Genomic DNA, 22,145 nt, shown 5'->3' on the forward strand with positions numbered 1-22,145 from the left:
GAGCTAAGTGTCAGAATTCAGAGTGAAAGCTGGAAAGTTGGACTACTTCCTTGTGTCAGGGAAAGCACAGGGAAGAAAAAAAGCACACCCTGCTTAAAAAATTCACATAGGTTTGCAAAGCCACAAGTCATTAAGCAGACAACAAGCCACCAGTTCTGTGAACCCCACAAAAATGTGCTGCTCTCCCTTGCTGACTCCATACTGTGCCCAAAACTTTATTCCCAGCCCAGCACTGTCCTGACTGGGAATGTTGGGACAGAGGCCCATGAAAAAGGCAGTGGATTAAATCATTGTTAGGAAAAAAACACCAAAAGCTGTTAATTTCAGCCCACGGTATTTGCAGGAGCAGAGAGATCAAGCCCAGCAAAGAGCCACTTTGTTTCGGTCCCTGAGGAGGCCAATTCAAACTGGAGCAAAAGGAAAAGTTAAACTTCTAACAGCCTCTGAACGACCCCAATCCCTCAGAAAATCAATTCCTGAAGCAACACCTCTATGTGTGTGTTCCTTTTTACTATTATTTTGGTTGAAAGCAGAAAGCTGAGGGTCGGCAGCACAAACCACATCGTGGAGCCCTGTTTGTTTTACCCAGCCTGGGCAGGCTGGGATGTGAGGCTTTAAGGTTTTACAGGCTGCCTGGATTTCCTGTTCTGAGGATCCAAAACCTGAATCCCACCCGCAGAAGGACTGGAAGCAGCATTTTATGCACAAAATGACTGCTTCACTTGCTGCTGGAGGGACAAAAGAGCTGGTGTTCCAGCTTGGGCCAGCACCTCTACCACTGTCTGTGCATCCCTAAGTGGTGGACACCCACCCAGAACAGCTCCCACCTGTACTGGGCAGACTGGAGGGGGAGGCTGGAGGAGGTGCTGAGCAGTTTCTGTGCTGCAAACAAATGGAGCACGTTCCCAGGCTCTGCAGAGGGCTTAGGGGGATGTCAAGCAGCATCAGCACTGACCTGTGAACAAAGCGCATTCTTGTGGATCTTCTTGTAAATAAGAGCTGGGCAGATGAAACAAATGAGGCTTCCCATGGTTGCACCTGTCAGGCCCAGGACTGTTTCCACTGGGGAAGAAGAGGAAAAGTCAGCAAAGGTCTTTTCCAGGAGTGCCAGAGCAGCAGCACGGGACAGCTGCCAGAGCCCCTGGGCAGGATGGGGTGTGAGTCTGGTCACCCCAGCCAGGAAAACAAATAACAGAGACCAGAGAAAGCAGCCAGTCCTCGTTCCCAGCTCCTCACTCACCATTCGGGATCATGATGCCTCCGACCATGGTTCCAAACACAACAGCCAGCGTCAGGGCTTTGAACCGGAGCGGGGGCATGTAGCCCCCGGCAGCGAAGGTGCCGTCCTTCTGCTGGGAGGGCAGGAATGGAGGGGGAGAGTTTAGCTCCAGTATCACAGTGCCCAGACCCCCCTTGATTCCCTCAGCAATTCTCCCTGCAGCTCCAGCCCATCCCAACTGCAATCCCCTCAGCTGTGCCCCAGTCCCAGGCACGGACTCGGAGAACAGCCCAAGGCCAAGGGCAAGAGGAAGGAGCTCAGGGTGCAGGAGGAGTGAGAGGTCACAGGGGACTGTGCTAGGGAGAGGTGTTCCCCAACAGCTCTGGAAGCAGGGCCATTCCCACTGCTTTCCACCACAGGAGCAGCCCCTCTGACTGGGAAACACCCCAGGGAAACTGCAGGGGAGGATGGGTGCTGCTGGAGGAATTCCAGAGGCCCTCTGCTTCCCATCCCACCTCCCGAGTGGGAGGTGTGGAAGGCAGAGGCCCCAGAGTGCCCTGCAGACCCGGCAGGTCCCAGCTGCACACACTGGGGAGGAAGGCAAAGCGACACCTTCAGAGCCCAGCCAGCCACGAGCTGAGCCCAGGCGAGATCCAAAGTGCTCCCAAGTGTTTCCAGAGCTTCCTCCTCTGCACCCGCTGCCTCTCACCGACTGCCTGCCCCCATCCTCAGGCCCTCCCAACGTGAGAAAAGAGCAGGGGGCTTCTCACAGGCAGAAGTGGCAGGATTTAGAGCTATAAATTGCTCAAGTTTTATTTCCTGCCTAAGAGGTTTCTATTTATGCGGATACACAAAGGCCTCAGAACATTCCCACAATCTCTCACTGTTATTTGCTGAATCCCATCGGCGCGCTCCGTGCGCACAATGCACAGAGGAGAACACGCCACTGCCACAAGGGACTCACAGTCTCCAGCAGACAGACCAGCTTCAGTCACAAAGGCTGGCTGAGGAGCTGGCCCTGGGAAAGGTGGAACGTGTGGGAGAGGGCTGGATCCCACATCCCACTGCCCGCCCCCGCAATGGGCCGGCACCGCAGCCCGGGAGGTGCTGGAGGAAGGGGACATCCAAACCCAGAGAGGAAAGGGCTGCTCCAGGGCTGCTGACAAAAGCGCTGGGTGAGAATAATGGAGCAGGAATGAGTAGGCACACGAGGAAGCAAGAAGAAATGGGGCTGGGCTGGGCTCCGAGGCTGGGAACAGGAGCTTGAGCTCAATGAGTTGGCCAGCAAAAGGACAGCAGCTGGAGCAGCAGGAAATGAGGAGGCTCTGCTGCTTCTAAAGCACATTTCTCCCTTTTTTCTGAGAGGAAGAAACCACCTCGGCTTTGAGCTGTGTAACATGTCCGTGCCAGAGCTGGAATCCCGAGCGGATCAGGCAGCAGCAGCCACAGGACATGAGCTTTACACTGGGAACTCCAGTCCTTTGGCCCATGGAATTCCTCTGCAGAGCGGCCATGAACCTCCAAGTGCCAGGAATTAACCATTGAGCAGAGCAGGATTTACGGATGGCCACAGGTCCCTGCTGCACTGTCACCACACCCTGGGCACTGAGGATTTTATGGGAGCTGAGGCTTTGTCCCTTGGGATAGTGAGTACCTGACACATGCCACTAACACCAGAGTCTCAGGGTGCCAAGGCAGGTTTGGGGCCCAGTCAGAAACCAAAGAGTCACAAAAACCCTTCAAAAATCAAGCTTCACACGGAGGCAGCCCTGGGATCTTACCTGCTGCTCAAAGAGCAGGGTGTTCAGTGCCTGTCTGCAGGGCAGGATCATCATGGGGAACCCCACTGCCACCGACATCATGAATCCCACTCGGATCATCTCCGTCACCACGTTGGAAGGGAAGTTCATCAGGACGTTCCCAGCAATGGCCTTGGTGTAACTCACGTAGCCAAAGAAGCCCACCTGGGGAGGGGAGCGGGGTTGGACTCCCAGCACTTCACATCTGCTCCTCACAGAGGGGGCAGGACGGTGACCTCCCGTTGGAGCAGCCAAGTGAGAACGTGAGGTCACTTCCATGGGCACCCCAAAACTTGGGACAGGTCGTTAATCAAGAGTGGGAACTGCCTAAAAGCAAGATTCTCATCAAATCCAAGGGGTTTTCCTAGAGGACACACTTTGCTTGCTGCCAGGCCCATGGACTGTCCCTCTCCAACAGAGGGGCTGTCACAATTCCTTGTGGCAGCCTGGCTCACGGACCAAGGCTCTCCTTAGGAATTATTAACCCAGTTTTATTAACTGCTGCCTTATGAGGCATAACTTCCTTCAAAATAGGCTGGAAAAAGCTCTCCCAAACTCTGGGCAGCAGCCCCTGCTCAAGGCTGGGCCCAGCAAGAGCTGGGCCTCACTCTGCCTCCATCCAAGGAAACATGCCACTCTGAAAACCTGGATTCTCCCAATACCCCCTGTGCTCTTGGGCTCATCACCTCCCACCTAACTCTGCTTTCAGCACGACGACTTATCTGTCAGAATAAATACAGATAAGCAGAAAGCAGCCCCAGCTGTAGATAAATCCTCATCCCTGTGGCCCCTCCAGATTTCTGGCAAGGGAAGAGAAGGGGGAAGTTCCTACCATGATGTAAAAGGTGGTGACCACGTTTAGGGAAGAAGCAAATATGGAGCTCATGATTTTGACAGACGGCTCATCCAAGCTGTCGTAAGTAGGCAAGACCTGACTGTAAAAAGGGTAAAATATTTAAGGAAACCTGCAGGAAACAGGAGAAAACCCCCAATCCCAGCCCATTCTCTGCCTCAGCCCAGCAGCAACGAATCCCTGACACCTTCCCCCTCTGGAGCATAAACACCTGCTGCTATTCCACAATTTATACTGCTAATGCCAAGAGATTTCAGAACACTCATAACTTTTAAGTGTTGCAAAAATATTCCTGCTCTCCCCACCCCACCACGTGGAGCGAAACGTGTGATGTAAACACTCGGGTTCAGAAAGGGTTGCAAAATGAATGACCGTTTGTTCCCGGGGCCACGGGTGGCTCTGGGCCAGCCCCAGCGCCAGAGATTATTGTTCTTGGAGCTCTCCGTGCTGATAATTAAAGCAACACAGTGTTTACAGAGGAAAAGCGGGAAGAAGGTTGGAGCATCCCACTGTCTGAAGGAAAATTAAACAAACAAACCCCAGCGCAGAGCCTGTCCTACTTCAGCTCGCTTCACAGAAAGCCAGAAGTGCCAATTCCCTGGGATTTGGGGTATTTACAGCCTTGGAAAGCGTGGGGAATGTTCTTTTTGACATCAGGTGCATATTTTAGCAACTCATTAACCTCTTGTGACTTTAATTCTAGCAGCTACATCCTGGAACTCTCGGGAGAAGGGAGGGGGCCTGGAGGGAGATGGGAAGGGGTATCCCCAGCTCCAGTGGGCACCAAGCCATTCCCAGGAAGTGTGTCAGGCTGAGGCCCAGCAGAAATATCCTTAACCCTTAATCCCTGAACATCAAAGCAGGCCGAGCACGTTGCCTCTGGGGCTGGAGGTACCAGCAGGGAGCAAGGGCTTCCCTGGGAGTCTCCATTTGGGATTTCTCCCTGGGAGAAAGGAGACTGGCTTCCCTAGGAATCTCTCCATTTGCAATTTCTCCCTGGGAGAAGGAGACTGGCTTCCCAAAGTCCCTCCACTTGGGATTCCTCCCTGAAAAAAGGAAGCTGGCTTTCCTGGGAGACTGGCTTCCCTAGATATCTCTCCCTTGGGGATTTCTCCCTGGGAGTCAGGAGACTGGTTTCCCAAAGTCCCCCCATTTAGGATTCCTCCCTGGAGAAAGGAGATTGGCTTCTCTGGGAATCTCTCCATTTGGGATTCCTCCCTGTCCTCTCCACAGCCACCTCCAGCTCCATTCTGGCCTTCAGCCTCCGAGGGAAGGGTCCAGGCTAACATTCAGGCTTGGGAAGGAAAAAAGAGGGAAACAGGGAGGCTCTACAGTGTGTGGGATGGTTAAAAAGGTGATTCAAAGGTTACCAAAATTCAATCTACCCAGCTGAGACTATATAGATAAACTATGCATAAAGAGAACAGAATATATAGAGGGTGGGTAAAGAGAGAAAGAAAGAATACACAGATGAAAAGAAATTTTAAAAAACATAAATATTGCCTGGGCTAGGGACAGTGTATTTTCCTGATGTTTGGAAAAAACACACAGTTTAAGATTGGGTTTGCCACAAAAGCACTGCCATGGAGCCTATATTTAGGCACACACACAGGTCCAGACCAAACCATTTCCCAACTCCCAGGAAAATTGTTCTGGGTACTTCATGGCTTCTATAAGGCAAACCAATAAAAGGGATTTGTTAACAAGGTAAAGCTGCAAGAGAACACAATTCCCTTTGCCAGTTATAATGGAGGCATTAAACAGCAAGCCTGGAGTGTGCCGGGGTAGGATCTGAGCTGCCAAGAGAGCCAGTAAGTGGGAAATGATGATTTGGATCTTGGAGTGGGTGTAAACACAGCAGTCTGAGCAAATTTTATCTGTCACATTCATTTACTGCTGGCACGAGACCTGTTTGCTGGAACTACACGGGGGAAGCCCAACTCTGCCAGGCTTCCAGAGGAGGATGGTCCTTCCAGAGCAAGCCAGCCTTCCCTGTCCAGGGCTGGATTTACACTGGTTAGAGCTGTCATGGCTCTGGCCAGGCACGTAGCGCTCACGTGCTGTCCTTGTGCAGCAGGGAATGCTGCTGGAAACCTGGACAGCCTGGCCTGCCCTCACCTTCTCCCACCTGTGTGCAAAACCAGGGAACTGGACAGGTGGAAATAGCCTGGTCTGCTCTCACCTCTTTCCGTGTGCCACTACACCCAGGGAACTGGAAATGCAGGAACACCCCTCCAAAGCTAACAACTGTGTGATCTTTGCAGTGTTCTCCAGGAAATCTGGGGAAGCAGAGCAGCCCCCAGCATTCAGCACTCAGGGGGTCACACAGTGGGGTGGCACAGCCTTCCTGGTGCTCCAGCATTCCCTTCAAGAACCAGGGGAATTTCATCCCTCCTGCAGCTGCACCAGAAGCTCCCGAGGAGCTGTTTGGCTCCAGTGGTCTCATGTTGCTCCATTACAAGAGTTCCCAGGTGAAATGGAATAACAAGAGGGTCTGGGTAACAAAAGGGTCACGACTGAATGAGAGCCTGAACTTCATCGAGCTGTAAAGTACTCTGATGAAAACAAGCCACCAAAGCAGATGGTATCTATCCCTTGCAGATCCTCCTGACCCTGTGCCCTCACACAAACTCACTGCAGGAACAGCTGCCAGGGCTGGGAATGGCAGGTACTTACGACTGACAGGCAAAAGACATTCCGAAGATGGGGATGCAGCGGAAAATGCCCTCCCAGCGCATGTAACTCACTCGCTGCAGCCACTGCCCGCTGAAGAGCCCGTGATTGAAGGAGGACACCACAACCTGCAGCCAGGAGAGACAGCCTGGGTGAGCAGCCAGCCCCAAACAGCTCCAGGGCAGCAGCAATGCCAGGCTGGGATAACAGGCAGCGTGTGACAGCTGTGCAGGGAGTAGGCTGAGCTGCCACCACAGCCCCATCCCAATCCCCCTGCTCCATGTCCCACCCACACAGCTCCCAGGGCCACCAAGGATCCCAGAGAGTATTTCAAGGGATCTATGACATTCCCCCCTTGTTTGATGCCATCAGACATCACAGCACACACAGTTTCCACTGACACATTAACTGTGCGAATTATTGTTCAAAGCAAACCCTTTTGCACTTTTTAAAATGTGTTTTTTAACACGTGTTTTTCAATCCAAACAGGAAGCACTGCTGGCCTTAGAGAATCCTGTTCAGCAGAGAGAGACAAAGGGTCCTAAAACAGGATCCCACCTGCTGCTCCAGGGCCATTTAACACCACCAGCTCACCAAAGAGAAGGAAAAACTTTATGGAAAGAGGGAGGAGCCGAGGCAGGGAGCTCCCTTGCCATGAACACAAGAACTGGCAGGAGTTGGGTTGCACAGGAAGCAGAAGGTAAATATGTCTGAATGTCTGTTTATAATATCCTTGGATGGGGTTTCTAATCCCCAGAGACGTTTCAGTGCAGCCAGCTCTTGTGAATGTTGTGGTTTCTTAAAGGCACAGCTCCTAGGAGGCTGCACACCTCCCTGAGGAGGCAGCTCCGACGTGTGACCCTGCACAGCCTACTAGAAAAGTTACATGGAAAGAATTCCCACACCTCCCTTTCCTTCCAGTCCTGAAATTTGGGTGAGACAGGGCTGGGGCTCTAGGAGGGAATCACAGGAGCACCTGGGAGGTGAAACTCATCAACAAAAAACCAAGAGGAATTAGGAAAGCGGGATGCCTGGTGCCCATACCCACCACAAACATGAAGACGCTGTAGAAGATGAGAGCCATGGCACTGAAGGACTGGATGGAGGCCATCATGTTCCTCTGGAGGCTCAGGGGAAGGACAATGCACAGGGAGACTGCGAAGAGCAGGACAATGCGGAACGGGCCCGACACCTGCAGAAGAGACCTGCATCAACACCTGGAGCAGGGAGGATACCAACACACCCCCTCAGGCAGCCAGCCCGGGCATGGCTCATCTTTCCAGAGTGAAAGGCAACTTTAAACAGGGCAATTGTGTGTCTGGAGGTGCTTGAAGAGGCTGCAAGCTCGGCGCTCTGCGGGCTCTGTCTGTGCTGAGCTCAGACAGTCACTGGGTGCCACTGTTGCTCTGCAGTGTATGACAGGTCCGAGCTGGAAGAATTTGGGGGGTGGCTGGGGGGGTTAAATGCTAATCCAGCACAAGCTATTTAGGTATTTTCATGCAATTAAATAAAACCTAAATTTACTTGGGAAGATGAGAAATTGAAAGTGTTGAAAACTCCAATCCAGAAAATTAATCAAAGCCTCACACTGGTATTTATTATAGCAGAACACTCTGGAATGCTTGGAAATATTTAATACCTAATTTGGCTGCAGCCTCAACACATCTTTTTTAACTTCACAGTCCCTTAATCTGAGCTTAGGAGCATCAGGCAGCACAGATAACACTCTACCAAAAATCCTTTTGCTTCCCTGCACAGCCCTCGTGCCGGCTCCTCAGAGCACCTCTTGCCTCGGAGCATCCTGAGCCAGCAGCAGGCTCATCACACGGCTGAGGAGGCAGGAACACTGAGACTTTGCCCACAAAACCGGCCAGGGACAGGACAAAAATCCCTCCTGAACTACAGGGAGGAGAGCTCAGGCAGAGGAACTGCCTGTCACTACCCACTGGGGCAGAATTAAGGCAGGAAGCATTATCTCTCCCGGGAATTTGCTCCAGAATTAATAAGGGAACAAGTTAAAAAGAATTCCTTTGATGGAAATGCCTTATTGGAGTTTTACACAGCTGATTGTTTGCCATATGTCTGAGCTTCCCAGACTTCCCAGAGCCGAGGCTCCGTGCACGAGGATCTCCCCGTGAGGGGACCCCACAAAGCCCCCCTGGGACCCCAGGGAGTGCTGAGCACACCCCAGGGCAGGAGCTCTGCTGTAGCCAGGGGACACAGGGCTCAGGGCAAGGTCTGGGAGCACTGCAGGAGTGATTTATTCACCTGGAATCCGAGCATCTGGGCAAAGAAGTTGGAGCCCAAATCGCCGATGACGACGTAGAAAGCGATGCAAGTGCCCAGCATCAGCCCAATCATGCTGCAAACACAAACAGGGACGGGTTAGGAGGGCCACGCTCCCATCCTCAGTGCTGGGAAGAGCAGGGCAGCCCTTCTGCACCCCATGCCAATAAAACAGCCACCAAAGAACCTCCATCCACACCAAACACCCGGAGACGCAGCTCTGCCCACAACCCATGAAGGAGTTTAACTCCTGTTGGGAGCCACGGGGAAAAAAACCAAGGAAAACTAATCTTGGAGATGACAAGAACTCCTTGAACTCCTGGAAAAATTCAAAAGAAATCAGCACGAGGCTCTCAGAGCCCCACACCCACAGCAGGACGCTGCCATGAGAGTCTCAATATCCAGTGGGCTCTCCAATGTCTCTCCACATAATGGACCACACTTTAATGAAAAGATTGTCCATGAACTGCTTCTCCTCCCACTCCTGGACCACTTTCCTTCCCAGTTCCAATTATAGAACATCCCTGTGGCAATTACAGCCTCTGCTTGCATGGACAAGTAACATCTGAGGAATATTCTGTGTATTTTTAGTGCTGAGCATAAGTTTGCAGCTGGGAGGAGCAAAGGAGCTGGCACCACTGCCAGCCCTGGGCTCAACGTGCCTGGAAAAGAATCCCTGCTGGAAAAAGCAGGGCTGTGAGGACTGTGCCATCACCTGACATCTGCACTGGGGTCATGGGAGGAAGCAGAGATGGAGGCAGGATTCCCCCTCAAGGCATCTCGCAGGGAAGGGAGCACAGAGGGCAGGAGCAGAGCAGATCCCAGGATGCAAGGAAGCACACACTCCCTCCCACTAACTCAACAGCAGGGATGTCACCCCTGGAAAGCTGCCACGAGTGACACGGCTGTGATTTCACAGCAGAGCAGCAGGGGAGCTCATCCCCACCTTCTGTGCTCCCAGTGCCTGGGAGGGATGGAGGTGACACCTGGGAGCTGTGCTCAGGGCATCTCACCCAGCCTCCTGTGGAATTCCAGGAGGCAGCACAGGAAGGAAGGAGAGCACAGCAAGGCTCAGAAAGGTTCTCGCCACAGACACCCAAACTGTTCACACTTTGAATCAGCAGCAGATTTACCTTGTTTCCACCAACATTTTTCCTGCTTTTCCATAGGCATGAAATGCTGGCAAAAAAGGGAAAAAAGAGTGGAAGTCAGTCAAAGAAAGGTCCAGAACAGGGCAAGATGTCAGTTCACAATTAGACACCAACAGTGACACAGGGCAGTGCAGAAGGAACCCACCACTGGTATTTTGGGGCCATTTTCCTCACCCTCCCACTTTCTTTTTCAGCCTTTCCCTTTGGAAACTGAAAACCACATAAGACGGGAGCAGGGATGAGGGAAAGCCAGCAAGCAGGTTCTTTTTTTTCTGTTTAAAACCAGAAGTGGTGTGAAGCAGCAGCCACACATGGCAGCCATTAAAGGCAATGGGAGAGAAAATATTCCTGTACAAGATTGTGTGTGGCGAAAGTTAAAGTGGTGCAGAATTCCAATCCAAGTCCCCTTTTTATTTTTATCTTCCCCCTCGAACTGGGCTGCCCGACACGGCTGGCTGGGAGAGCTGAGCTGGTGCCCAGAACGTTCAATCCCATTCCCAGAATACCCAGTCCTCCCAACCCACACCAAAGGGCTGCTGCCAAGGCTTTGCTTTCCCCCTTTCCATCCTGGGGTTGGAGCAGAAAATGCTCAATAGTCCTCAAATCACTGGGTTTTCTCTTAAAAAGACAATGCCAAGAAAACTTTACTTCTATTTTTAGCTCTTACTGGGCAGAACAGGAATGGGGAGCTCTGGTGCCAAACCCAGACCACAGTGCTCAAATCTGCCAGTGAGGTCCAGCATGACCCCACCACCCTGGAGTCCCCTCTGCCTTCCCTCAAGGCACAGCCCAACACTCCCAGCGCCCACCAGAAAACAAACTCAAATCCTTTCTGGAAGCTTCTTCTGCTATTTTAAACATTAGCTTCAACTCTTGATTTCCTTGGACTCTTACTCGAGCTAAAAATTCAGGAAACGAGATGTTCTCCCACAGAATGAGCAAAAGGCACGGCAGGGACCCACGGCCCGGAGCAGGGATGTGGGGGAGCACCCAAAATAGCTGCTGGATCAGTGACAGGGCAGTGGGACAGCCGCCACCAGGCACTGTGCCCAGGCACAGGGAGCGGCCGCTCCACTCCGGCCTCCTCTGGGAATTCACAACCATGAGGGAAAAGGCAACAGCTCTGGGGGGGTCAGGCCCACAGACGAAGGGTCTGGGAGGAGAAAGAGGAGCCAGCAAGAGGAAAACATCCTCCTGGAGATGGGTCAGTAACAGGCTGAGCTCAGGGTGGGGGGGAATGGAGGAATGGTGCTGCCTTTCCTCCCAGAGCACATTCCAGCCTTTGGATACTGACACAGCCCTGGGTGATGCTGGAACCAGCCCATCTCCCCGGCTGTTTGGAATTGATGCTGAATGAGAAAAAGCCTCAAAACATTGTGGGCAGGTGTCCCCACCTGGGGACAACGGAAAAATGGGATTCTTTATCTTCCCCAGAAGGTAATGACTGTAAAATAAATGGTATAATCAAATCCTTGGAATGGGATCAACTGGGCAGAGCTTGCTCAGTACCTGGAGAAGCCTTTCAAACCCAGTGTGGTTCCTGGGACAGCGCTTCAGCCCCTTGTCCTGCAGGGCTGAGCTGCCCCTCAGGAACCGCCCAGCACAGCCCCAGCACATCCCAAGTGCTGCTGGAAGGGGAGGGATTAGCTCCTCTCCTGGTTAAAACCCATCAGGGAACTGCCTCCCGCTTCCCTCCTCAGCCACACATCTCCCTGCAGCCCCTGCCCTTCCCGCCGTGCTGCGGAGGCAGCGCCAGCCCCGGCCCGGGCCAGGCTTTGTGCCGGAGCCGCGGCTGCCCGAGTTCCTCCGGAAGGTTCTGCCCGCCTGCAGGGAATGCGCACAGCTTTCCTCCTGCCAAAGCCTCCCAGGAGCGCCCGCAGTTGTCCCCGGGCCCAGGCTGTGGGGACAAAGGCGGCTGTGTGGAGCTGCCCGGCCTCGCAGCATTGGGATGCGGCGCGGGAGCGCGTGGCACCTCTCCCAGGGCACCAGGAACGGGCACGGCGCTGCTGCCAGCCCCCTGCCAGGAGGAAGCTGGGAAGCATCACTGGCCCTCTCTGTACTCCAGCCCCTCAGCTCCCGGGCGGGCAGAGGATCCCTCCTTCCCGGGACACGCTCCAAGGTGGAGGGGACTCTCTGTCCTCCGGGAAGCAGCACACAAAGGAGTTTTGTGAGGGGCAGGGAGCAGCGGCACCGGCAGCTGGGCTGGGGGCTCCCCCTTCCCCCTGGCACCAAAACAACCTCCCAGACCACAGAGCTTGTCCATCCTTTCTGTTCCTAGCAGAGACAAGGCAGCAGGAGCCAGGATGTGCTTCCTGGGAGCAGCACCTTGGACGCTCTGAGGGAGGAGCAAACCCATCCGTCAGCAGCTGGCGGGAGCCCTTGTGCCAGGGCAGTGCCAAGCAGCTCCCTCCTGCCACAGAAAAGTAAGGCAGAGGGAGGAAAAGGAGGCTTTTCCCACTGCTCCATATGCCAACGGCAAGGACTGGAACCCAAACACCTCCTCCTGCTCCCCAGGGCAGTCAGAATCCCAAGAGAGGCCTTGAGCAGAGGCCAATCCCGGCGCCAGCACTGAGCTCTGAGGTTTTTGGCTCTGCCAAAACCCACCCAGGGATCTCCAGATGTTTTTATTTTCTCAGCCCACTGGAACCTCGCTCTGTTTCCTCTCTGCTGAGCCATACAGGAGCTCCCAGCTCAGATCCAGGCAGCCCAGCTCCGTGCCAGGCTGGCAGGACCTGCTGTCCCGGCAGCGCTGGGTGGGGAACTCGTGCCCAGACCCATAATTAATTCATCCCAGCCCCACAATTGATCCCAGATGGCTCCCGGGAGCTGGGGTTTGGATCATCTCCTCCCCTGCCCCGCGGAGTCAAAACAACTCAGCGCCCATTAACAGGGCTGTGGGAGCAGGATCCACCCCAGCACCGCCCCGGGCCAGAGGCAAACTGGGCACTGCAGCAAGGAAACATTTGTTGTTCCAACAACACCTCGGAGGAAATGCAAATGGGGAGGCCAAGGAAGGCCAGGGCGCTGTCAGAAGAGCAGGAGGGCCGGGGAGCAGCCCCGGAGCTGGGTCTCACCGAGGCCAGGGTAGGTCCTGCGCTTGCTGAGGTTGGCCGACTTCACCAGGAACATGCAGGACTGGTGAGTCATCCACGAGCAGAAGATCAGCAGCACGGCTCCCAGGAGGATCCCACACTGCAGAGCACAGCAGGAGATGGGGGGTCAGCCCCCCACCACAGCCCAGCCACCCTCCCTCAGCACCCTCAGCTCCTTCCCGTGTTCCAGCCACGCTTTTCCCTCTTTCAGGAAGTTCTGTCCCCTTCCAGCAGCTCCACATCACTCTCTCCACGGCTCAAGGACACGTGGAACACACACCTGCTTCTCACAGCTCCCAGCTGCACCAGTCCAATCCCTGAGCAGCCAACTGGGAGCAGGATTCCCATCCTGGCTCATCCCTGCAGGGAGCACAGACAGACCCCGAGGTGCCACCTCTGCTGCAAACTTATTTACCAACAGCCAGATGGCATCACGCACTCCTCAGCCAGACCCTGCCCCGCTGCCTTCCCTGTGTGCAGGGCTGGCAACCACGGGCACCCAGCAGGTGCCTTGGCACAGCCCCAGATGCCAGGGAGAGGTGCAGGGGCACAGCTGAGTTTGGAAAAGCTTCTGAGTTCTGTTTATCATATTTAATGATAATTTAATTTATCCCTTCTCCTTACAAGACAGGCAGAAGTCGTCAGAGAGACCACAGGGCAGGGAAAAACCCCGAGTTTGGAGCACGAGTTTTGAGTTGGGGACTCCACGGCTGGGAAAAAAGCAGGGTTTGGAACACGAGATGCCCGGTCTGGGTCTGAAGCGATTCCTTTGCTGAGTTTCCTCTCCGACCAGGGACCCACCCCCAGATTCGGGCCGGAATTCGGCCCGGCCGCGGTGGAGCTCGCAGGGGCTTCAGGCTGCCACGGGCACGCCCCAGCCCGGGGGACGCCGGCAGCACCCCGCTGGGACCCGGCGGGCGGCCCTCACCTGTCGGAAGCAGAAGGGCACGGTGAGCACGCTCACCCCCACGATGCTGTTCACCACGTTCATGATCAGGCCCCAGTTGGAACCCGCCGCCGCCGCCGCCATGGCCCGCGGCGGAGGACCCGGTTTGTGGCCCCACGGCCGGCTCGGAGCGCCCGGTGCCCCCGGTCTCCCTCAGCCGGCCGTGCCCGCCATGGCCCCACCGGGCACGCCCCGACCCGGCACCGGCCACAGCGGCACTTCCGGCTTCCGCCGCCGCCGCAGGAAGTGACGCGTGCACGCGGGGCCGCTCCGGCCGCCGCTCCGGCCCGGACTCGATGGTGCCGGAGGACAAAGGGGTCCCGTGGCGGGGGGCGCCCCCGGGGGGCTGAGCAGGGCCGGGGGGCGGCGGGAGCGCACCGGGACACGCATCCAGCGGAGCCGTGTGCGGAACGGCACGGAGGTGCTCGTGCCGCTGCCTCTTCACGCGTGTGTGCACATGACTCGAGGGAGCCCATCCCCCCCGGCATCCCCATCCACCCCGGAGCCATCCCCAGCTCCGTGCCTCCCGCATCCCGCGGGATAAGGGAAAAAGAAGGAAAGACGTGGGGGGGCTCTGCATGGGTCCCCCGAGGGCAGGCGTGGCGGCAGCTCCGAGCGGCACTCGCCAAGGGCACGGAACGGAACGCGGCGCTCGTATAATTTGCAGCAATTGCGATGGGAAACCGCAGGAATTCGCTCTACAAAAGGTTTGCAGGGAGGTGAACAGGCGGCCTAATTCCCTCCAGGTGCGCCGTGGCATCGGTAGCTCCGGCTGCTTTTCCTGGCTCCTGTGCCGGGGCGGTGGCTGTGTCCGTGTGTGTCCTCGGGCTGGGATGAAGGATCCCCTCAGGAATGTGGTCAGGAAAAGGGCTCTGGTGGCTTCTCGGTGTCCGAGTGGGAGCCAGGGGCTTGGGAAATGTGCAGAGCCAGCCAGGAGTCGTCGCGGCACGGGATGAGGACACCAAGGGAGCTGCCCCTGCTCTGCCACCCTCCTGTGCCACAGCCCCGGGGCTCGTCCGTGCCCATCTCCAGGGTTTGCCTGCAGCTCCTCAAGTTCCATCAGCTGCTCAGCAGCTCTGAACATCCCAAATTCTGCCTCCGGCAGGAGCCGCGCTCCGTCCCAGCAGCGCCAGGGCGGTTTCCCATCACCTCAGCACCTGCCGAGAGCAAGGAGAATTCTCTGGAAAGCTCCAACCACTCCGAACAGCCGGGCAGCACCAGGGCCCCCGACCCTGCTCCGCCGGCAGGGGACACCGGGAGCCGGCCGAGGGCCCTGAGCGGTTTGGGAGCCAGCGGCAGCGTTCCCACGGCAGGATCCACCGGGAATCCCCGGTGGCTCAGAGCCCTCCCCAGTCCTGCCCCGTGGCCCAGATTCCTCCCGTCGGATCTGGAGCCACGGAGAACAACCAGCCCCGGAGGATGGCAGAGCCACAGTGACTGTAATTAGAAATGGGGGCTCGGGGCTGGCTGAGCCCGCGGGGATTCTGTGCTGCTGCAGGGAAGTACAAATCGCTCGGGATGTCCAGGGGCCGCTGCTGGGTCCGATGCTGCTCCGCAGGGATGTGCACACGTGTGCTGGCACACGCTGAGCTGAGCCAGATTCCCAGCTCCCACGGGTGACGCTGTCCCAGGAAAACAGCTGGGTCCATCTCTGCTCCCACCCACCCCACTCGTGTTCAGGAATTCACCTCAGTGGCAGCTCCGTGGCCAGGGGGCTCTCATGAACCTCCCATGGCATGGGGATGCTCTTCCCTGGAGCCATGGGAGCATCCCTACCCTCCCTTCTTGGGGGACACGGCGCAGGGTCCACGGGGAATGGGGAGGAATGGAAACCCCCTCTCCAGACCTGGGGCAAGCCCACCCACACCCCACCCAGCACCCAGGGCCACCCTGCTCCTCATGTCTGGTTCCAGTGACAGATGCCTGGCAGATCCCCGGAACCACCCGGCAGGGATTGAAAAACATAAATTAAAACAAATTGCAGTTTTATATTGCAAATAAGGGCAGTTTGATGGCAGTTTATTGCGGAACAACCATTAATGAAGTGCAGTTTCAGGCACCTTAATTGCTCAGGGACCAAAGTTCAGTCCATATCTCCAGCACGGGCTGGGAGCTGCCGCATGTCCCGCGAGGGCCTGGCAGGTTGGGAACGGGATCGGGAATGAATTTATGGGCACGATGAGGAGGATGGAGGCAAGGGGCCAAACCCATCTTGGGGGGTTAAAGCAGCGTGGGACAAACAGCACAGCCCGTGCTGGAGGGAGGTGAGAGCCCGTGGTGTCCCCGCCATGGTGTCACCCAGCGCCAGCCGTGGGGCACCGCAGTGGGTACTCACCATGGGACAGATTTTGGGATGGGGGTCCCCAAGCATTTGGGACGCTGGTGCTGCCCCAGGGGCTGGGCAGGAGCGATGCAGAGCCAAGGGCGTGGGGAGCGCCGGGAAGCCCCCTTCGCTCCCCAGAACAAAGCACGCGTGGGTGTGTGCAAGGCACAGAGGGGCGTGCAGGTGGACACAGCACCGGGGGTACAAGCACGGGGGATGCACGCGCAGCCACTCACACTCAGGACACGATCGCGCCCGCCCCACGCCAGCCCCGGCACCGTCACACTCGCGCTCCCCACCTGTACGTACCCCCGCCCAGCACAGGCACCGAGCTGTGCCGAGCCGTTCCGAGCCACAGGGTGCCTTACCGGGCCTTACCGGGCCGTACGGAGCCTCACCGGGCCTTACCGGGCCGCGCGGCTCCGGTGCGGTGCCCCGCGCGCGCCCATTCATTCCCCCACCCGCGCCGTGGGAACGAGCCGCGCGCGCCGCGGGCGGGAAGCGCAGCCCCGCTGGCCCCGCCCCTCCCTGCGCGCATGAATGGGCGGGCCCCGCCCAGCTCCATATTGGGGCATCCGGCGCCGCTCTGCAGGCGTGGCTTGCCTGGTTCGCCCCGCCCCTTCGCCCCGCCAATCAGAGCGGCGCGCCGGGCCCCCCGCCGGGCTCCGGCCTTTGTTTGTGAAGGGCTCCGGGGCCAATGGGAGCGCGGGACGGGGGGCGCTGGGCCAATGGGAGCGCGGGATGGGGGGCGCTGGGCCAATGGGCGCGCGGGGCGGAGCGCGGGGCACGGCCCGGCCCGGCCACGTGCGCGCGGAGCCGGCTCCGCGGGGAGCGGGGACCGCGAGGGGACCGGGGGGACCCCGGCACGGCCGAGCGGGGCCCCGTGCCACCGGGCTGTGTCCCCAGCGGGCGCCCCGTCCCCGCAGTGCCAAGGACGCGTGCCTGTCCGTACGCTATCAGTGCCGGATCCCGATGCCACCGACGGCTCGGCATCTTCGTGCTCCGGTAGACCCCAGGGGATCACGGTGGAGCGGCCCCAGCGCCGGCTGCTAACCTCGGGAGCTGTCCGGGATGTGTGGTGGGTCGGGGCGGGCCCTGACAGCCAGAGGTGGCAGCAGGGTTATTTCGGAGTTGGCTGGATGTGGCCCCACTCGCCCGTTATTGCCGGGACTGAGGTGGCGGTCATCGTCCTGGGGGCTCTGGGCAGCAAATCCCAGCTGCTGCAGCCCCCATGCAGACGGAGCTGCAGCACACAGGAAACCCAAGGCTGGGAGAGAGCCACGTGTACATCTGTGCACTGGGACAGGGCTGTGCCCAGCACAGAGGGCACTGCACCGGGCAGGAGCCTCCCACGGGGTCCCGGAAAGGACCACCGGGAAATCCCATCCTGTGCCTGGGTTGTGCCTGGGATCTGCTGTTCCCTCCTTGGCTGTCAGAAATTCCCAACCGGCCCCAGCGCCAGGCCAGCCCCATGCCCGTGCCATGGCAAAGCCGGGCGCTGCCAGCCCAGCGGCAGGAGGACGAGCTCTGCTGGAAAGGTGAAGGTCACGGTCGTTTCCTCCGTCACAGGCAGCTCCCAGCTCCATGTTTGTCCGTTCCGTCCCTCCAGCGCTCCAGGACACCAGCACGGCGCAGCTCAGTGTCACACCGCCCATGGGCTGACACCCCCGACCGCTCCTCGTCCCCCTCCCCGCCTCTCCCATCCCCAGCGCACGGCCCTGGCTCCATCCCCCAGCCGGCCAGGCCTGCCTGCGGCGCTGCCAAACCACGGCAGCGCACCGAGCACCGGGCACGGGCACAGCCCCGGTGTCGCCCGATGGCCGGGACAGCGGCCAGCCCGGCCGGGCCCCGCCGCGCTCGCCGGCGGGCGGGGAAGCACCGGTGCATCTCCCGGGGCCCGGGGAGAGAACAAAGGAGGGCAGCTGCAGCGGAGGGAGCGGCGCTGCCGGATGCGCTGCAGCGCGGCTAATCCGCCCCGGCACAGCCCCCGGAGCACCGGCAGCCCCGGCCGGGGAGCGGCCGCTCGGCCCGAGGCGTGAGGGCCGTGCGGGGTGGGGAGGGGGCTCATCCCGGCTCCCCACGCCGCCCCATCCCGGGCTCCTCGCGCCGTGCCCCCCGTTCCATCCCGCCCCGCGGCCGCGCTCACCCCGGCTAATGCCGCGCCATAAAGGAACCGACTTACATTAACGACTTTTGTCACCAAAGTCATTAACATAATAGGGCTTCCACATCAAAATTGAATATTAATGCTCCGCCGGCTGCGGAGGGAGGCGGATAATTGCTCTAATACATTTTCCAGTCGGATTTTCGCATCGCGGCAGCAATTGCATTAGCAAACCCGATTATTCCCACGGCCGGTACAATGGGGTGGTTAATGGGAGTTAAGTTCCTGCCTTTTTCCTCGGACCCCCGAGCGGCCGCGGCTCCGCGCCCCGCACTGTCCCCAGCCGCGGGGGGCGCGGGCAGGGCACGCGGTCCCCGAGCTGCGGGCGGAGGGGACAGCGCTGCGGAGCCGCCGCGTCCCTCCGCGCCCGCAAACACGACCCTTGGACGCAGACGGCCTTGAGACGCGCCGGGAATGCCGTGGCCAGCTGGAAAAGCGCCTGTGCCCGGAGCCGTGCTGCGCCGTTCCGTTCCGAGCCGCGGGGAGCCCTGGGATGAGCCGCGGAGGACAGCAGAGGGGACAGGGACAAGCCCGAGGGTCGCACCACAGCGGCGCTGGGGATCCAGGGAGAGCCAGGGGTTCCCAGCTCCCGGTCCGGGAGTGTCAGGGGATCCTCCAGCCTCCTTTCCCTTCCGAGGGGGCTCAGCCGCTCCAGGGCGGATAAAGCACAGGAAAACAGCTGAGAAGGGGAAAAATTGCCAGGGTTGCAGCCCCTTCGCTGCACCCCCAAACATGTCCCCTGTGCAGGGACAGGCCGTGCCCTCTGCCACCACACCCTGCCCTCGGGGTCCCCTCTTGCCCTCCAAGGGGGACACAGTGCTCAGGGGGCTCTGTGGTGGCCCAGCCCCAGCTGAGGGGGGGACAGGCACCGTGAGAGCAGCAGCAGCAGCAGTGGACAAAGGCAGCTGCAGGGCTGGGGAGTGGATGTGGGGGGATCCTCATTAAATTGACTTTAATTGTGCTCATTTGGCCTCACTTCGTTGATCAGCCTCACACAGCAGTTATGCCCCCAGGGTGGGGGGCTGCCCACAGGGTTCAGACACCCACAGCGGGGGTCGGGGGCTGCCCAGAGGGAATGTACCCACAGGAGGGGCTCTGCCCACGGTGGGGGGGTCTGCCCACAGGGATGCCAACTGATGAGGGGCAGCCTGCCCAGGGAGGGGGGTTGCCCACAGCAGGGGCTTGCCCAGGTTTGATGTTTACCCATTGGGGATCTGCCAACTGTGCCCAGGGACACAACCCTGGTGCTCCACAACCCCTGGACTCAACCCCTTCCCACGTGGCACCAGGGCTTCCCCTGGCCCCTTCCCACTCCCGCCGGCGTCACTGCGAGAAGGAAGAGCCTGAGACCCACTTTTTGTGAGGTTTTTTTGGTTCTCTTTTTCAGTCAGGAAGCTCTTGCCCAGCACTCCCAGACCAACCGGTGGCTGCACACCGTACCCGCACACCGGGGGCTGCACCGCGCTCCCGTTTGGCACCAATTCCACACGCTGGGATAATCCATAACGGGGCCCTTTCCCGGCCTTCCCCACGTGGACAGAGACCCAAGGGCAGCCGTGGGGGAGGATGTGGAGGCTGGGTGTGCGGTGCCTCCGCGCTGCCGGTGCCATCCCGTGTCCTTCCGTGTCCCTTGGCGTGTCTCCCCGGGCACGGCTCCGTGCCGCAGCCGCACCAGCGCCCGTGCCAGGCTGTGCCCCGCGGTGCGGCCGCCTGTTCCCGGCTGTCCTTGTCCGTCTGTCCCCGTGCCGTGTCCGTGCGTCCCGGCGTGTGCAGCTGTGTCCACGCGGTGCCGGAGGGTCCCTGCGGCCCCCGGCCGCTCCCCGCTAACTCGATTGTCCCGCGTAATGAATCGCCCGCCGTAATCTAATCGCGGTTACGAGCCATCGGGATTTATTTCAGCATTTTCAATCAATTACACCCTTTTATTGTAGAAAAGGAAAAAAAAAAAACAAAACAACAATCCCAAACACTGCAGTGCCCCGACAGGAATCCCGGCAGCAGCCGCTGCCAGGCCTCTGCTGCCGGTAGCCCCCGGTGCTGCTCCCGTTCCCGTTCCTACTGTGTGGTCCCTGGTATCGTTCAGGCTCCCCTCGGCCTGAGCAGCCCCCCCACATCACACAGCCCCTCAGCTGGCTCTGGCCCCTCCCTGCATTGAGCACAGCCCCCCAACACTGCACAACTCCACACATTGCTCTGCATGGCCCCCCAACACTGCAGAGCCCCACACATTGCTCTGCATGGCCCCCCAACACTGCAGAGCCCCACACATTGCTCTGCATGGCCCCCCAACACTGCAGAACCCCGCACACTGCTCTGCATGGCCCCCCAACACTGCAAACATTGCTCTGCATGGCCCCCCGAACATTGCACAGGCCCCCAAAAATGCAGAACCCCACACACTGCTCTACATGGCCCCTCAACACTGCAGAGCCCCACACATTGCTCTGCATAGGCCCCCACATCGCGCAGCCCCACACATTGCTCTGTATGACTCCCTCCACTGCACAGCCCCCCAACATTGCACAACCCCCCAGCATTTCACTGCACATCCCCCAACATTACATCCCCACCTCACCGGGCCCCCAACCACTCCAAGCGCCCCACTGCACTCCCCAACACTGCACACCCCCCCTTCCTCCCTACATGGCCCCCCATGTTGTCCCGCTCACACCGCACAGCCCCCCCACATCACACGTCCCGCAGCATCGCACAGAGCCCGTTATTGTCCCTCCCACACTCCGCAGCCCGCAGTTACCCCCTTGTTGCCCACTCCCTTCGGCCGCACGCCCCCCAGCACTTCTCTCCGTGCCCGGCGTGCCCCGGCAGTCCCGGAGCGGCGGCGCTGCCCGTGCCCGGCCCCGGCGGTCGGAGCGGCGGCGCTGCCCGTGCCCGGGCCCGGCGGTCGGAGCGGCGGCGCTGCCCGTGCCCGTGCCCGGGCCCGGCGGTCGGAGCGGCGGCGCTGCCCGTGCCCGGCGGTCGGAGCGGCGGCGCTGCCCGTGCCCGGGCCCGGCGGCCGGAGCGGCGGCGCTGCCCGTGCCCGGCGGCCGGAGCGGCGGCGCTGCCCGTGCCCGTGCCCGGGCCCGGCGGCCGGAGCGGCGGCGCTGCCCGTGCCCGGCGGTCGGAGCGGCGGCGCTGCCCGTGCCCGGCAGGCCCCGGCGGCCGGAGCGGCGGCGCTGCCCGTGCCCGGGCCCGGCGGCCGGAGCGGCGGCGCTGCCCGTGCCCGGCAGGCCCCGGCGGCCGGAGCGGCGGCGCTCCCCGCTCCCCGCCCGCCGCTCTTTGATCCCGCTCGCTCGGCCCGGGCCGCTCCGGGGTGTGCGCGGGGGGGCCTGGAAACCGCCCCCGCCGCGCGTGTCCCCCCCCGCCCCCCTTCGAGGGGGCGCCTTGAAACCGCCCGCGGCTCCGGCCAATCAGCGCCTTGTTTACACTGCGTGATTGACAGCGCGCTGGCGCACCGCCAGCCAATCGCGGCGCGGGGGGGGCCCGCGCGCTGCGGCGGGGGGCGCGCAGCGATGCAATTCCCCCCCCACCCCTCCGCCCCGAGCGCGCACTGCGCCTGCGCGCCGCTCCCTCCTCCCCATTCATCCGCCGGGCTTGAATTAGGCGCCGCCGTTCCGCGCCGCTCGCCGCGCGCCGATTGGC

At 59.5% G+C, this 22,145-nt stretch overlaps 1 protein-coding gene and 1 long non-coding RNA gene across 3 annotated transcripts in view; both read right to left on the reverse strand.

The window, feature by feature from the left end:
• Positions 1 to 14,212, reverse strand: part of SLC38A10 (solute carrier family 38 member 10) — a 30,808-nt gene extending 16,596 nt beyond the window's left edge. Inside the window, exons 1-10 of one of the 2 annotated variants that reach the window (XM_021534169.4) lie at positions 14,002 to 14,212; positions 13,056 to 13,173; positions 9,964 to 10,009; positions 8,813 to 8,906; positions 7,593 to 7,736; positions 6,548 to 6,672; positions 3,851 to 3,953; positions 3,001 to 3,183; positions 1,241 to 1,352; positions 956 to 1,062 (exon numbers count right to left, since the gene is read on the reverse strand). In XM_021534169.4, coding sequence (XP_021389844.3) covers positions 956 to 1,062; positions 1,241 to 1,352; positions 3,001 to 3,183; positions 3,851 to 3,953; positions 6,548 to 6,672; positions 7,593 to 7,736; positions 8,813 to 8,906; positions 9,964 to 10,009; positions 13,056 to 13,173; positions 14,002 to 14,103 — 1,134 coding nt within the window. In that variant the 5' untranslated portion in view covers positions 14,104 to 14,212. Of the gene's footprint in view, positions 1 to 955; positions 1,063 to 1,240; positions 1,353 to 3,000; positions 3,184 to 3,850; positions 3,954 to 6,547; positions 6,673 to 7,592; positions 7,737 to 8,812; positions 8,907 to 9,963; positions 10,010 to 13,055; positions 13,174 to 13,697; positions 13,966 to 14,001 lie in introns of those variants that run through there. The other variant, XM_085556609.1, reaches the window with a different exon arrangement.
• Positions 14,213 to 19,860: 5,648 nt separating this feature from the next.
• LOC146765804 (uncharacterized) lies at positions 19,861 to 21,411 on the reverse strand. Its single transcript, XR_014949280.1, has 2 exons — positions 21,262 to 21,411; positions 19,861 to 20,425 (listed from the first exon to the last, which is right to left on the reverse strand). It is a non-coding gene; the product is annotated as an uncharacterized LOC146765804 (long non-coding RNA).
• Positions 21,412 to 22,145: the final 734 nt, after the last annotated feature.

This window comes from Lonchura striata, chromosome 18, assembly GCF_050655825.1.
Source record: "Lonchura striata isolate lonStrDom1 chromosome 18, ASM5065582v1, whole genome shotgun sequence".
NCBI lineage: Eukaryota > Metazoa > Chordata > Aves > Passeriformes > Estrildidae > Lonchura > Lonchura striata.